This window comes from Crassostrea angulata, chromosome 5 (genome assembly GCF_025612915.1).
Source record: "Crassostrea angulata isolate pt1a10 chromosome 5, ASM2561291v2, whole genome shotgun sequence".
NCBI classification, from domain to species: domain Eukaryota; kingdom Metazoa; phylum Mollusca; class Bivalvia; order Ostreida; family Ostreidae; genus Magallana; species Magallana angulata.
Genome location: NC_069115.1, coordinates 26,452,112 through 26,466,134, shown reverse-complemented (window position 1 = coordinate 26,466,134; position 14,023 = coordinate 26,452,112). Strand labels below are relative to the sequence as shown.

General features: G+C 33.8%; 1 protein-coding gene across 1 annotated transcript in view; it reads left to right on the top strand.

The window, feature by feature from the left end:
• Positions 1-5,818: 5,818 nt before the first annotated feature.
• Positions 5,819-14,023, top strand: part of LOC128183148 (nucleoporin Nup37-like) — an 80,179-nt gene continuing 71,974 nt past the window's right edge. Inside the window, exon 1 of the mRNA XM_052852039.1 lies at positions 5,819-6,057. Within this exon, the coding sequence (XP_052707999.1) occupies positions 5,899-6,057 (159 nt within the window). The 5' untranslated portion in view covers positions 5,819-5,898. The remainder of the gene's footprint in view (positions 6,058-14,023) is intronic.

Genomic DNA, 14,023 nt, shown 5'->3' with positions numbered 1-14,023 from the left:
GGAGTTAATTAGGAATTATTGAAATTTTTTTTAGAAATTTTCAAAAATCTTCTCAAGAACCATTTGGCCAGGAAAGCTGAAACTTGGGTGGAAGCATCCTCAGGTAGTGTAGATACAAAGTTGGGAAAATCTTGACCCCCCGGGGGTAGGGTGGGGGCACATTGGGGGGGGGGGGGGGGTCGAATTTTTACATTTGAATAAATAGAGTAAATCTTTAAAATTCTGCTCAGAAACTAATTAGCCAGGAAAGCTGAAACTTGTGTGAAAGTATGCTCAGATGTGTAGATTCAGATTTGAAAATCATGACTCCCGGGGGTAGGATTGGGAGGGGGGGGGGGCGAATTTTTACATAGGAATATTTAGAGTAAATCTGTAAAAATCTTCTTCTCAGAAACTTATCAGCCGGGTGATTCTTTTAAATTATGTAGACTTTGGCCCGTGGACAATTCGTGGGCATCACAAGGGGTTCATAGTTTAATGTAGGTGTATATCCCATATACATAAACAATTGTTTAGGACCTTTTTGAGAACTGCAATGCTCAACATGTGTTAAGACTAAAAAATTATTCTGTTAGAACAGGGACTAATGATAATTAGAATATCCAAGGGGAAAATGGATTTTTATTTATATAGGATCTGCGTGTATTATACAGCATTGTCCAGATAGTTTGTATTATGATTCCAACAAGGTACCCCACTACACCTAATTACACTTATACTTTTTAAAACCCTATGTCACAAGATGGCGATTTAAATGTTTTGTTAAGCTGTTTATATCGTTCAGTTGGGTTGTATATCGTCGTAGCTCAGTGGTTAAAGTATTGGGCCTCTGAACCGCAGATCGTGAGTTCGAATCAGTCTGGAGCTTTTGTTCATGTAAAGTGGATCAAATTTTTGAAAATGTAATTTTTCATCCAAAATTGCACATATTTTTGCTTATTAGACTTAAATACTTCTTATCCATTATGATATCTACCATAATCAAGTAATTTTCTGCTGATTTGAGAAAATATTTCACGTTGTAGTGAGCAACTTTAAGGTGAATAACACACCTGGAAAAAATCACTCGGATTAACAGTAAATTATTTAAATAGGAAAGATATGATAAAAAACAAACTGTACAAATGTCGAATGAGCGAAAAATTTGCAGTTTGGGGATAAAAAATTAATATCTATAAAATTCAATACAATAAGTAATTGCAAAAGACCCTGCAGGATTTGAACTCGGGATGTACGGATCACAAGCCCGACACGTTAACCACTCGGCTATGAAGTAAGTTAAATATTGCTTTCGATAAAATCTTTTTAATAAAATGAAATGTCGTTTCGATGAGAGGTCAGCCATTTTGTGAGGATGTGTTATTCCACCTAAGGCTGATTTGATCTTTCCTATTGTTCCTCAGGTGAGCGATGTGGCCCATGGGCCTCTTGTTTAACTCACCTGAGCTTAAAGAAGGCCTTAGTAAAATAAAGTGATGTGCCAGTCAATATATTAATTAGAATATCATTTAACATATTACGTGACAACATTTTTCATTCGAGTGTATTCATCAATGAAGTGAGTAAGGTTATATAACGTCAGAAGAGTTCACGCCAGATAAACAACAATCGTTTAAAATGGGGGAGACCAATCAAATTTTTTAATGTTTTTAAAGAGACATGGTCACGATCTTGGTCAAAAACTATTTTTCCGATTCTAATGTTTACAATGCTTTAGTAAGGCATATTTAGTAGGTAACCAAAATTCGAGTGCCATTCATTGAGTTTTTAGGGAGTTATAAAGATAACAATTCTTTGCTTTGTTAACGAAGCATTTGTTTACATTTTTTATATTTACGGTTCGTAAACCATAGTTAACGATTCGTAAACTATGATTAACGGTCCGTTTAGTTTAGTTTTCATCTGTAAAACTATATTTAACGGTTGTAAACTAAAGTTAACGAATGATAATCTAAGTTTATCCGTCTGCAAATAACGTTAACGATAGATTTTGCTGATAAATATAGATTCACATATGTAAACTATAATTTACATTCGTTAACTATGGTTAAGAGTTGTTAATTATAGTTTCACAATTGTAAACTATATTTATCTGATAAACTATGTTTTGCAATCGTAAATGGTTGGTTGAGTGTTAATTGTAGTTTTACACTTCTGAAACACATGATCGCGTTAACTATGGTCAACAGATGTGAAGTATTGATTAACGTCGTTAACTTTAGTATTCTGTCCATAAACTGTAGTTTACAGCCGTTTAAACTAGTTTATTGACTGTGAAACTACATGTATGATTATCTCATTTTTGTGAATTTGGCGTGTCTTACAAATCAGCTTGAAAACGATTTTTACTGGTATATCAAACCAGGGCACGGGCCTTGTTTACATGACAAATAATTGTGAGCAATGCATCTTCCTTATAACTTAACAACTGATTCACAAATTTAATTTGATCTTTAGAAATGTGTTTTAAAGCATTGTAAAAAAAAATAAAAACTGAAAAGTAAAATTTCATCAAAATCGCATCTTCGCTAACCAATGGTTTTCGATCCACTCTGCTCCCCATAAACCCTTGGCAGATCTCATTACGAAAACTCGGTGATGCGGTGCCGCTATCTGGGAAAAGAGTACCAATTCATTTCCCATAGAGCTTAATGTTAACCTAAACAAACCTGGCTAGTTTGCTATGTTACTTACAGACATATCCTTGGTCACATTTGAAAGTTCATTCCAAAATATGCTGGACAACTCGCAACCAGCTCAAGACAACTCGGCCCCCAACTTAGGATGACCTCAGTCAAGACAACTCGCCCCCAATGAATTGACATCAATGATTTTCGAAAATATTAACAGGAAGTCAAATATTTAACTAAATTTTATTGTTAAATACATCGTGAGATTCAGAGCTTGCATACATGAATAAGTCGTCATTTTGAAGAATCAAAATTATACTTGTACATATGCATGTCACTCTAATAATTTACAGCTTGGGTTTCATCATAATTTTAACTAATTATCATATTTACATGGATGATATAACGCGAAAGACAACTCATCGAAAAAATTCATCGATGCGACAACTCACCGAATGGACAGCTCATCGATACGACAAGTCATGGAATAGACATCTCATGGATACGACAATACATCGTAATGCACTTTTAAATTTCCAGTTTGCTTACATTACCGGTCAACAGCAATCAAGCCCAAATTTCCCTCTCCATCAAAAATTCGATATATCACCCCTTTCTGTCGCTAATCTGCTGCATTGGGGTCTGATTCATTGCCTGCCCGGTCGTTTAACATTACACATGGTTTAATTTGATTAATGTCATATGTGAATATTTGCATATCCATTGTTCTTTCCCACTGTAAGTCCATAAGAAGGAACTGCAATTATATTTCTATAATCGCAATTGCTCTGTCTGTATACTATGACGTATTTCTTAAATGACTGCAACATTGCATCCTTCGATAATTTCATTCAGCAATGGTCATTTAAATTACCACCTCTTGATTAGAGTTTCTTGCATGTGTTGTTTGCATATTTAGGAAACAATTTTTCTCCTAAAGGGAATTTTCCTTATCAGAATTTGAACAAAGCAAAACATATTGATATTGTCCGATGCTTAAAGCAGTTTGATTTATTAAGTACATTGAAAAAAATGCCATGATTATACAATGGCAGGACAGCATCACATTCTTAAGCACTAGAATTTAAATTAGACTTAATCAAAATTTATCAGAATCAATCACTCATACAGTCATACCTGTAGTAATATATACAATGCACTATAATTTTAATTGTTAATTTGTTACTATTCTTTAAATAGAACCATTACTATAAGACACTCAAGCCATCTACTGGGATGTTTAATATGTATTGAACATAAATCATCAAAAGTCAATAAAATCATCAAATGTGCAAAGAAAATATAAAAATAAAATTGAGGCCAAAATTTTTTGTAGAGGCTAAATTTGAGGCCATGCCAATTTTGAGGCCAGGCCAAAATTTAGGGTCAAGCCAAATTTGAGGCAAAAAGTGAGGCAATGCCAATATTGAGGCCAGGCCAACAGGACCAAACCAGGTTTTAGATTATGCCTGTATTTTGTCTCGAATAAACTTTGATTTATTAGATTTTAGGGACAACCCCCCCCCCCCCCCCCCCCCGCCCGACTTTCTGTAACTCGTCGATGGTGATCTTCATTTTTTACTTATCAACAAACATATCTCAAATATTCAAGAGATAAGAAAAGCCCGAAGGACTTTATGGAAGATTTGTTCACGTACCAACCCGTATTTATATTCCGATATACATAAACAAATGATACCTTATTTCTTATATTTTCATTTGTTGCAAATTATGACGACAACTTTGCTCCAAACATTTTTTGTGTGATGACCTGGAAAGCCGCTTCGATTAACATGACGTAACCAAAAAAACAGTTCAATAATATGTTGCAAGTATTGATTATCATTATAAATAAATATGACACTGCGTTTGACAAGACAACACTTTTTATGATAATATAGTGAAACAGTAAAGAAAATTCGCTTGTACAACCGAAAAAAAAAAACGACTGAAGCTTGGCGGAATAATACCACTTCCGCGGCGCGTCGCGTCTTTTAACCACAGTGAACCGCAATGAACCACAATGAACCGCGATGAACCACAATGAAACCACAATGAACCACAATCATACTACAATGAACTTTATTAAGGTGATAAATGTTTTTCAAACGGTATAAAATTTCATTAAAGTTTAATTTAAGGTCAGATGCGACCTATTATCAATTATTTTCAACTCATTCCTATCTCCGCAATGTGAAGATACCCATTTCTGTTATTCCAAATTTACATATAAATTCTTTGACATATAATCTGCCGTCAATTGGTCCCTTGAATTGATACAACTTTGAAAGTCTCAAAGGTCTTATTACATTGAAATTACTAATATTTAAAGCAGAATACTTATAACAAACATGGTGAATTTATCAACCATTAAAAGATTATTTATGAAATATTTAGTTGAAAATTTTGAGCTCAAATCATGTCCAAGTCCGTTAGATAAATATAAGAAAACCCTTACGGGATATATAATTTAAGATATTTATAAAATTTGTATATTCTTCTATATTTATTCATTAAAATATGCATTAAAGTAGTATTTAAAACTAATTGACATGTCCAAATCCTTCAAATATTCAACCGATACATATATAAGAATTATTATTATTTGATTAAGATATCTATCAAATTCATATATTCTTCTATATTTATGCAGTAAATTATTTATTAAGACTATTTAACTCTATGTTTATTATTTATAAAACGTACCTGGGTACGTTCTCTCTTGGAGAAAACGTACCCTAGGAACCTAACGTTTTCTCCTGATACCGAAGCGAGGGGCTGTGTCCAAAAAGTTCAGACCAGAAGTATTTGATATTAATAGCATCACCCGTTTGATAAAGCAAAGGTTTATCACACGGGTAATACACACCACACGTATGAGATAAATAACATATTAATGTATATAGGATAGCTGATTTCCAGGCAGAAAGGTCTAGAGTTTAATTATTTTACAACTGTCGATCTGTCAACTCGACTACTTGTACATGTATCTTTCGACTGGGAACTGTCAATTGTCAACTTGTCACATCCAGCGACCTGTTGACCTACTTATCTATAAATAAATTTCCTTCGAAACTTCGCGGTGCAAACCATCTCAGTGCGAAATAGGAGAGAAACATCTCAGGGCTAAACATGTTTAGGTGCAAAACATCCCGTACCCGAATAGACCTGCCCCAACCTGGCTCTTCTGACTTGGAGGTACAAAAAAGGCTTTCTGAAAAAGCGCCACACTATTTTACACTGTTGTTGAACAGTTGACTCATTGGATATGGTTATTACGGAGCAATATACACCAGCAACATACTATATTCCATGTCATGACATAGTCAACACTTTGGAGTTTTGTCCATATAATTGGTGCTCATGCTTACTTGCAGTTGGAACCAATTCACGAGTTGTCCTCTATCGATGTAGGTTTACCACTGAGGTAAGGGTGCAAAACACGGTTTTATAGGTAACGTTATAAGGACGTTATTAGATGAGGGACAAGCAAAATTTATCTTAATTAATTTGTATAAACTGATAAAATTGTAAAAACATGATACATATATCTCTATATATCCACAGGGGCTTGGTTGTTGGATAATGAATTTCCTAATTATTTGTTCCCGAAGAAAAAAATGATTAAAATTGGTAATCTAATGTGTATTTCTGTGTATTGCAATAAATAAATTCACTGAAATCCCCCGTTTCAGTCATGTTAAAAAAGTGTATTCAATGTACATTAAAAAAAGTAAAGGGACGACACTCGCCATCTTGGATTTATAGGGGGTCCTCGTTTCAAGCTATGTTTTAAACAAGTTCTTCAATTTCTCCAACGATTTCTGACGAGATCTAGGTTGGAAAATATTCAACTGACTTATTCCTATCGTCTGACTACATCTGTATGCTGCATAATAAACACATCGTTCCAAAATGTACTAGATACTCGCCAAACTCTCCATGTAATCACTGAGGAGATCCGAAAGCATTGGATAAACCAAGAGGATAACTTTTCGCGGAATTTTTGCTCTCTCTAGATTTATCTTACATTTTCGGAACATCTCAGTGATTATATGGAGAATTTACGTCACTCAAAAGTAAACTTCCGTTGCTTTCGATAAGTTTGGCAAGTATCTAGTACATTTCGGAACGATGTGTTTATTATGCAGCGTACAGATGTAGTCAGACGATAGGAATAAGTCAGTTGAATATTTTCCAACCTAGATCTCGTCAGAAATCGTTGGAGAAATGGAAGAACTTGTTTAAAACATAGCTTGAAACGAGGACCCCCTATAAATCCAAGATGGCGAGTGTCGTCCCTTTACTTTTTTAAATGTACATTGAATACACATTTTTAACATGACTGAAACGGGGGATTTCAGTGAATTTATTTATTGCAATACACAGAAATACACATCAGATTACCAATTTTAATCATTTTTTTCTTCGGGAACAAATAATTAGGAAATTCATTATCCAACAACCAAGCCCCTGTGTATATATCAATAGAGTTAGAGTTTATTTGGCACTCTAAACATGAGGAAAATGGGCAAAAGAATGACTCTAAATGCAGTACACCCATGCATATTAGCCCCCCCCCCCCTCCCCCCAACAGCAGAATGTAAATAAATCAGCCATTTTAATTTCTGTGCATTTTCAACAGGTTTGGACCAATCTCCCAAATGGGATATAATAGCCCGTTTGGGATAGAATAGCCCAAATGGTATATAAAGGACTATATATGATAAGGGCCTAAAATGGCCCCCTAAAATGAACATCGTCATATTACTATCATTCTTTGTTTTCTTAATACAGCTATGCATGTGATGTGTTTACATAACATTCATGTTGGTTCAAGATCTCACAATTTAGAAATATGACATTGTAAAGACAACCTTTTCCCGCCATTTTTGCATTTTTAGCGTAAAACAGCTTGTTTTCAAGCAGTTTTTCCTTCCGAAAACATAGAGCGCATTCTTGAACAAATAAAATATTTTAATCAGAGATGTATCTAGCCAAGACTAGTAAGTGACAAAAAAATTTTCCTTGTTCAAGCATGCGCTCTATATTTCCCATTCGTAAATATATAAGAAAAATGTCAATTTTTGGCCGATTTTAATTGAATTATAGAAATGGCGTCTCTTCTGACGTCATATACTGCCAGTGAGTGCAAATAAATCAAATAAATAGATGAAAAATATATTTTATATCAACTCTTCTAAAACATTAGTTAACATTTTATTGTACCCGAAACACTTAAAAAATGGCGAATTATGGGGGCCAAATTTAACTCTTATCATATATAGTTCTTTAAATTGCAAAAAATAATTTATCTTTATTTAAAAATTTTTGATATAAATCCGCATTAATGTGAATCAAATGCAACAACTTTTGGTTAAGAAGTTTTTCTATATGTCTATATAGTTTGTAAGATTGATCCCCAAGAAGTTTTGGATATACTGAGGGATCAATCTCCGTAATAGTAGAGCTACAGAAAAAGTTGGTTACCAAAAGTTGTTGTATTTCATCTATTCTAATGCGGATTTATATCAAAAATTTCAAAATCAAAATTTATTTTTTTTTTTGCACTTTACAATTTATATTCCATTAGGGCTATTCTACCCCAAACGGGCTATTATATCCCATTTGGCAGATTGGTCTCAACCTGTTCAAGAGGAAGTCCTTAGGCATCATTTTATATGTAGTATTTTCAGGGTACATTCACCAGCTTTTTAAAGAGCTATATTACCTGCAATAAAATTCATGGAATTCTGTATGCGTAAAATCCATAGTTTTTGGAGTAACCTCCCTTTATTTTAGAGTCTGAAAAAAATAATTTTTAAAATTTTTCTACATACTTTTTTTTCATGTATTCAAAAGATAAACCTCTACATTATGCAATAGAGAATTTAAAACATTAATTTTCATGTATACCCCATAAAAACAGTAGGAAAATTCCTACCCATCTGGGCATCATGCTTTTTCCCTGAGAAAAACGCCCTGGATTTTAATACGAAACTGTGTTTAGCTACCTAAGATGTAATTGAAAGGACGGTGTAAAAGAAATCCGGGACATAGGTTGCGGACATATGTCCCGCAGTGATTGGGAAGGCCAAAAATGTCAATGGGACTATGGCCCCACAGTTATTAATTTCAATGGGCCATTTTCATAATGAAAGGGCCATCTATTTATTCATTGGGGCCATTTTGTAAAATTGAAATTATCAAGGACCAACCTAGAGCAAAACAACTTCTATAAAATTTAAAAACTTAACCAACTGGTTAAATTTAATTTATTTGATGTGTTTATACATTTCACTGATGCAATTTTTGTTATGGTGTTTGCTTAATGATAAATAAAATCAGTCTCTGTACTTCTGTGTTTTTGGGAGGTATTAGTCAAACCCTTTGACCCAATTATTACCGTTATGTAGAGAATCTTTCAAACTTTGAAGATAACTGTAGGGAACGGTTTTTCTTATTATTTAAACATTAATTTTGCGAGTTATCAAATAATTACAAGTTACAACTAATTGTAGTATCGACACTTAAATAAATAAACATCGGTTGTAATTTTCAATGCAGTGTGGTTGCATCACCCGTATTTATAACCCCTACAGTAACGATAAGCATGGTAAGACAGTCGTGAGTTTTAATAATCACAACAGGGATTAATTGAGGCTGTGAACACGTCTTTTCAATTAGATAATCATCATTTTACTGCATTTTGGGGTTAGTTTACATAATTGAGAACTCAGAATACTGGGCGACTTCAACTTCTCTTTCGGAGGAAATTCTGGAATAATCTACCACGCATAAAAGAGTGGAAACGTTTTTATTGGTTGTTTATTTCTGTTTTACCAAACACGACCAATGAAATTTGATGTTTTAAAACAAATGTATTAAAAGACGATTAGCTAAGTCGTACAGAGTAAATTTGCAGCGGACATCGCTAAAACTTTTATAACCGATGAGAAATTTGAATGCGCACTTCGGCGCGTAGAGTAATTGATTTAATGCGCCATTTTTCTCTTAAATGGGACTATGGCGCGTGGCGCAGGTCCTTCCCAATCACTGGTCCCGCGATGTCCTAATTTCCTATTTTGTGTCTAACTTATTTTTTAGTTTTTTTTTTTTAACATTCCATAAATCAGATATCAAAAAGCATCTTAATTTTAGTCGATTGTATTATTTCTGCTACATATAAAACACTAATAAGTTTAAAATAGCAAATTTTCCAAGGCCTTTGCCACAAGTGTAATGTAGTCCCTAGAAATTGAAGATCTCTTTAACTGAATGATTGAAAGGACAGACTGGAACTAAATTCAACTTGTGTTAAGAGGGGTGGGAGGGGGGAGGTAAATCCTGGATTTACTTACCAAAGACATATCAGGCATGCACCCAATAGGGGTTTGCAAATCATGGATTTGCTAACCCCCTTAGTGAATCCTGAAGAATTTTTACTCAAGCTCATAAGAAAAGAACTTGAATCACACCATCTACAAATCAACATTTACATTATAAATATATTTTTTAATGAATAAATCCATCGTGTAAGAAATACATGACTAAATTTTTAAAAAACAATCAATATCTACATACATTTAAATTTTTTATTGAATAATTTTGTAATATAGGTGAAACTAAGAAATTTCAGTTTCCACATCAATAAACTCACTCAGGGCATTTAGTAATGTCCTGTGTCCTTTGAATTACTTTCGGGTTAAAGGCCTAAAAAGGACAATTCTATGTATACCAACATTAATTTTGTTTACTGATTAATGACAACAATTAGACCTTTTTAGCATTCTAATAATTTTCTCTTTTATCCAATCACATTTTAAAATTACACTGAAAACAGGGTTGTCACTAAAAATTGAAGTAGAAGGGAGAAATAAAAAAGTAGAAGGGGATCTGGAGGTTTAGCTTATAGCTAGATTGTGTTTGAAATGCAATAATAGCCGGGTAATTACGTCACTTTAGGCGGGGAAATTCCCCGCCTCCCGGGTCTTAAGAGACAACCCTGCTGAAAACCTTAGTAAAATGTTATTAACCCACAAATACTTTGATTATATTTCAATCACGTGCTAATTCAACAAAGATGTGGATGTAATTTTTATGTCGTACATTTCGCCGCCGGGTGCAGCACTAAGGTACTAAAAATTAGTACACAGCTGTAATTTGAGATATTAATCAACAATAGCACTACCAAGTGACCGATAAAGTTTAGTGTATTTGCGATGAATAGTTTTGAAGTTATGAGCTCAGTCTACGGTATTTTGGGACAACCCTCGTAATACTGTATGAAATAAACATATGATTATCATACAATTTTTTAACATATGATATACATGTACAATATTGTGTCAAAACAGTATCTATGAATATCCAAGATCATTAGCTTTGATTTTCATATGATATGATAAAGGTGGTGTCATAAAGTTGATGCCTCATTTGTGAGCTTTGTAATCTGTGATTACCTATGTTTCTCATTTGGGGTTGGCCAACCACATTTCTGGGGGGTCAAAAGGGTGTGGGGTCTAACATTGAAACTTATGGGGAAAATCGTAGACTCTATTGTAAAGGTTTATAACTTTAAAACAGATAGAGATAATTACAAAAAGTTTTCAGAATCATATATTGACTGTTTGTTATAGGCAATATATGGGGTTTATTAGATCTGACCCCTGGGGTCATCCCCACCCTCCAGGAATTGGAAATGACCATACAGTAACTATTAGACCCAACCTAACAGGGCTCGACATTAACACTTGTCCGGTACCAGTTAAAAAAATATACGGACAAGTGAATATTGCTGGCCACTTGTCCGACTGGACAAGTGCATTTTTATGTAAAGAAGTCTCCAACATTTAAAAAAGGAAAGAAAATTTTGTGATAAGTTTATTTGTAGTCTCATAAGTTTATCGATTAGTTATTTTGAATTTCGATCCCAACATCAAATTGCAATGCAATTGAGTTACTCTTGATCGGGATTGAAGTTCACTAATTTCAAACAACTTTCAATATTGAACTGTAAAGGTGTGGATCTTAGTTCTTACAAAGTACCAAACACTCATGTTAAGAAAAAGAAAGGAAGAAAAGGTAGCAAAGATAAAGGATTATGGAAAGATATGTAATTTATTTTAGGTTTCATTCATCATAGATTATAAGACGATGATGGCTTTCCATGTTTAGTTTAAAAAACAGCTGAGAAATCAATATAACAGTTACATGTTTTTTAAAACCTGATGCTAAATTTAAAATATGTCTTGTAATTTGCCATGACAAAGCTACAGCTGACAAATCATGTTTAATGTAATATGGAACAAATACGTTTATGATAATGTAATATGGAACAAATACGTTTATGAAAGACATTTGAAGTTTCCATTTGATAAGTCAGGTTAATAATTATAGCAAGAATAATCAATAAATGACTTTATTTTAGTAATACAGAACTGTAGTTTTCAAGTTGACAATATTTGATCTTTAATATTGAAAAATTTTTTCAGACAAGTGAAGTTCAAGTTCGGACAAGTAAATGTCTTGGTCACTTGTCCGAATGGACAAGTAGGAAAAAAAGTTAATGTAGAGCCCTGCCTAACAGAAAGTAAACCCCAACTAAACCCTGGGTTTACTTTCTGGGATTACTTTTGGTTTACTAGAGTGGACCTAAAGTAATCCCAGAGTGGACACAGAAAGTAAAACCTGATCAGAAGTACACCCCTAAAAGCAGATGCTAACTGTGTATTCTGAATACACAAGGGGCTGGATTTACAGGCAGTAGGATGATGAAATAAAAGATGGGTCTGATTCACATTTCAGTGCGTACAGTTGACCCCAAAAGCAATTTCAAAGTAAACCCAAAGTAAACCGTGAGTGGACCCACATTTTCAAAAAGTAAACCCAGAGTTAGTTATCCCCCCACAAATGAAGTTTAGAAGGGGTGTATTGGTTTCACCCTGTCAGCCTGTCTGTCCGTCCGTCTGTCTGTAGACGCAACTTTGTCCCCCCTATAGAATTTTCTACTACTGCATGGAACAGTATGAAAATTTGTACATATGTTGATCACCATCTGAAGATGTGCACCTGCAATTTTTTCAAGATCAGACAAGATTTAATGATTTAATGACAGTTTTCATTTTCCTTCTCTATATATTGTACACTGATGTTGAAAAGTAAGGGAGGTAATCCTTACAGATTTTATTAATTAATTAATAGTATTAAAACACTCTAAAATATATTTATATAACTACATCCAGATGGAGGTTTTTGTCTTAATTTTAATTCTTAACTAAATTTATTTTTTATAAGTATTCTATCAACTGACAATGCAAAATTGTTGTTTATCAATGATAAATTCTTAGGAGCTTATATAAATAAGAACATCAAAGACAAGTGTGGCTGAATTCATTGTCCCAAGGGGGCCATTATCTGAGCCATGGCTTAGATGGAGCATGTGTTTATGCAGGTGTCACTACAGTATTTCACTGAAGGTTCACGTCAAAACATGGCTGAGGCAAAATAATTCCCGAATTTTCCTTTGAATTTAGGGCGTTTCCGCTCGAGACAGGAGCTGATTTTTTTTATGAGATGAAAAACAATGTGTAAGAGGTCTAACTACCCCCGTTTTGTAATAATGCGAGGTCATTTGAATTTTTGATGTGTGTTGTTTCGGGGGGGGGGGGGGGGGGGTGAAAAGGCCCGGGCTTCGTTTTTGGGTGCCATTTTGCTTCCAACTTTTGACTTGCAATCACTATACTTGACATGTTTATATTTTAATAACTAAAAAGATAAACACATTAATAAATGCATTGAAAGTTTCAACTGTATTTCTTATAAATATAAACAAGGTTTATTTGATAAGATCTTTTATTTAAGCAGGCAATTATTTACGCTTTAGGTGATAATAGCTGTAGGTATAACTGTACTTAAGACAATACAAGCCAACACTGACTGTAAGAGGCTAATAACCAACCCTAATCGGTCAGTAGGGAATAAAATCACTGACATTTTATTTTCAGTAGCATTTAAAATAGTTTTTGAGCTATAATCAAGTTGTAATGAGTGTTTAAAAAAATAACGGCGCCCAAAATAGAAAGTTACAAACTTCAAGAAAGATAACTCTGTTTACAGAAAACTATTAAAAAACATGGCGTCTAAAAGCGATCTAGTGGGATAACAGAACAGCAATTTTTGTTTAATACTTAAAAATTTAACACAAGAATAATTGCTGGTCTGTTTAAAAATAATAAAGATCGTTTTATAATTATTCAAAACTAATTTCACCTGACGTGATAATAGCTATAATGGTGGCCGTAGGTGGCATGTCACCTAAAACAACACAAGCTAAAACACCAGTTTTAAAAGGGGCTATACCATCTTAATCAGTCAACAGGGGATCAAAATCA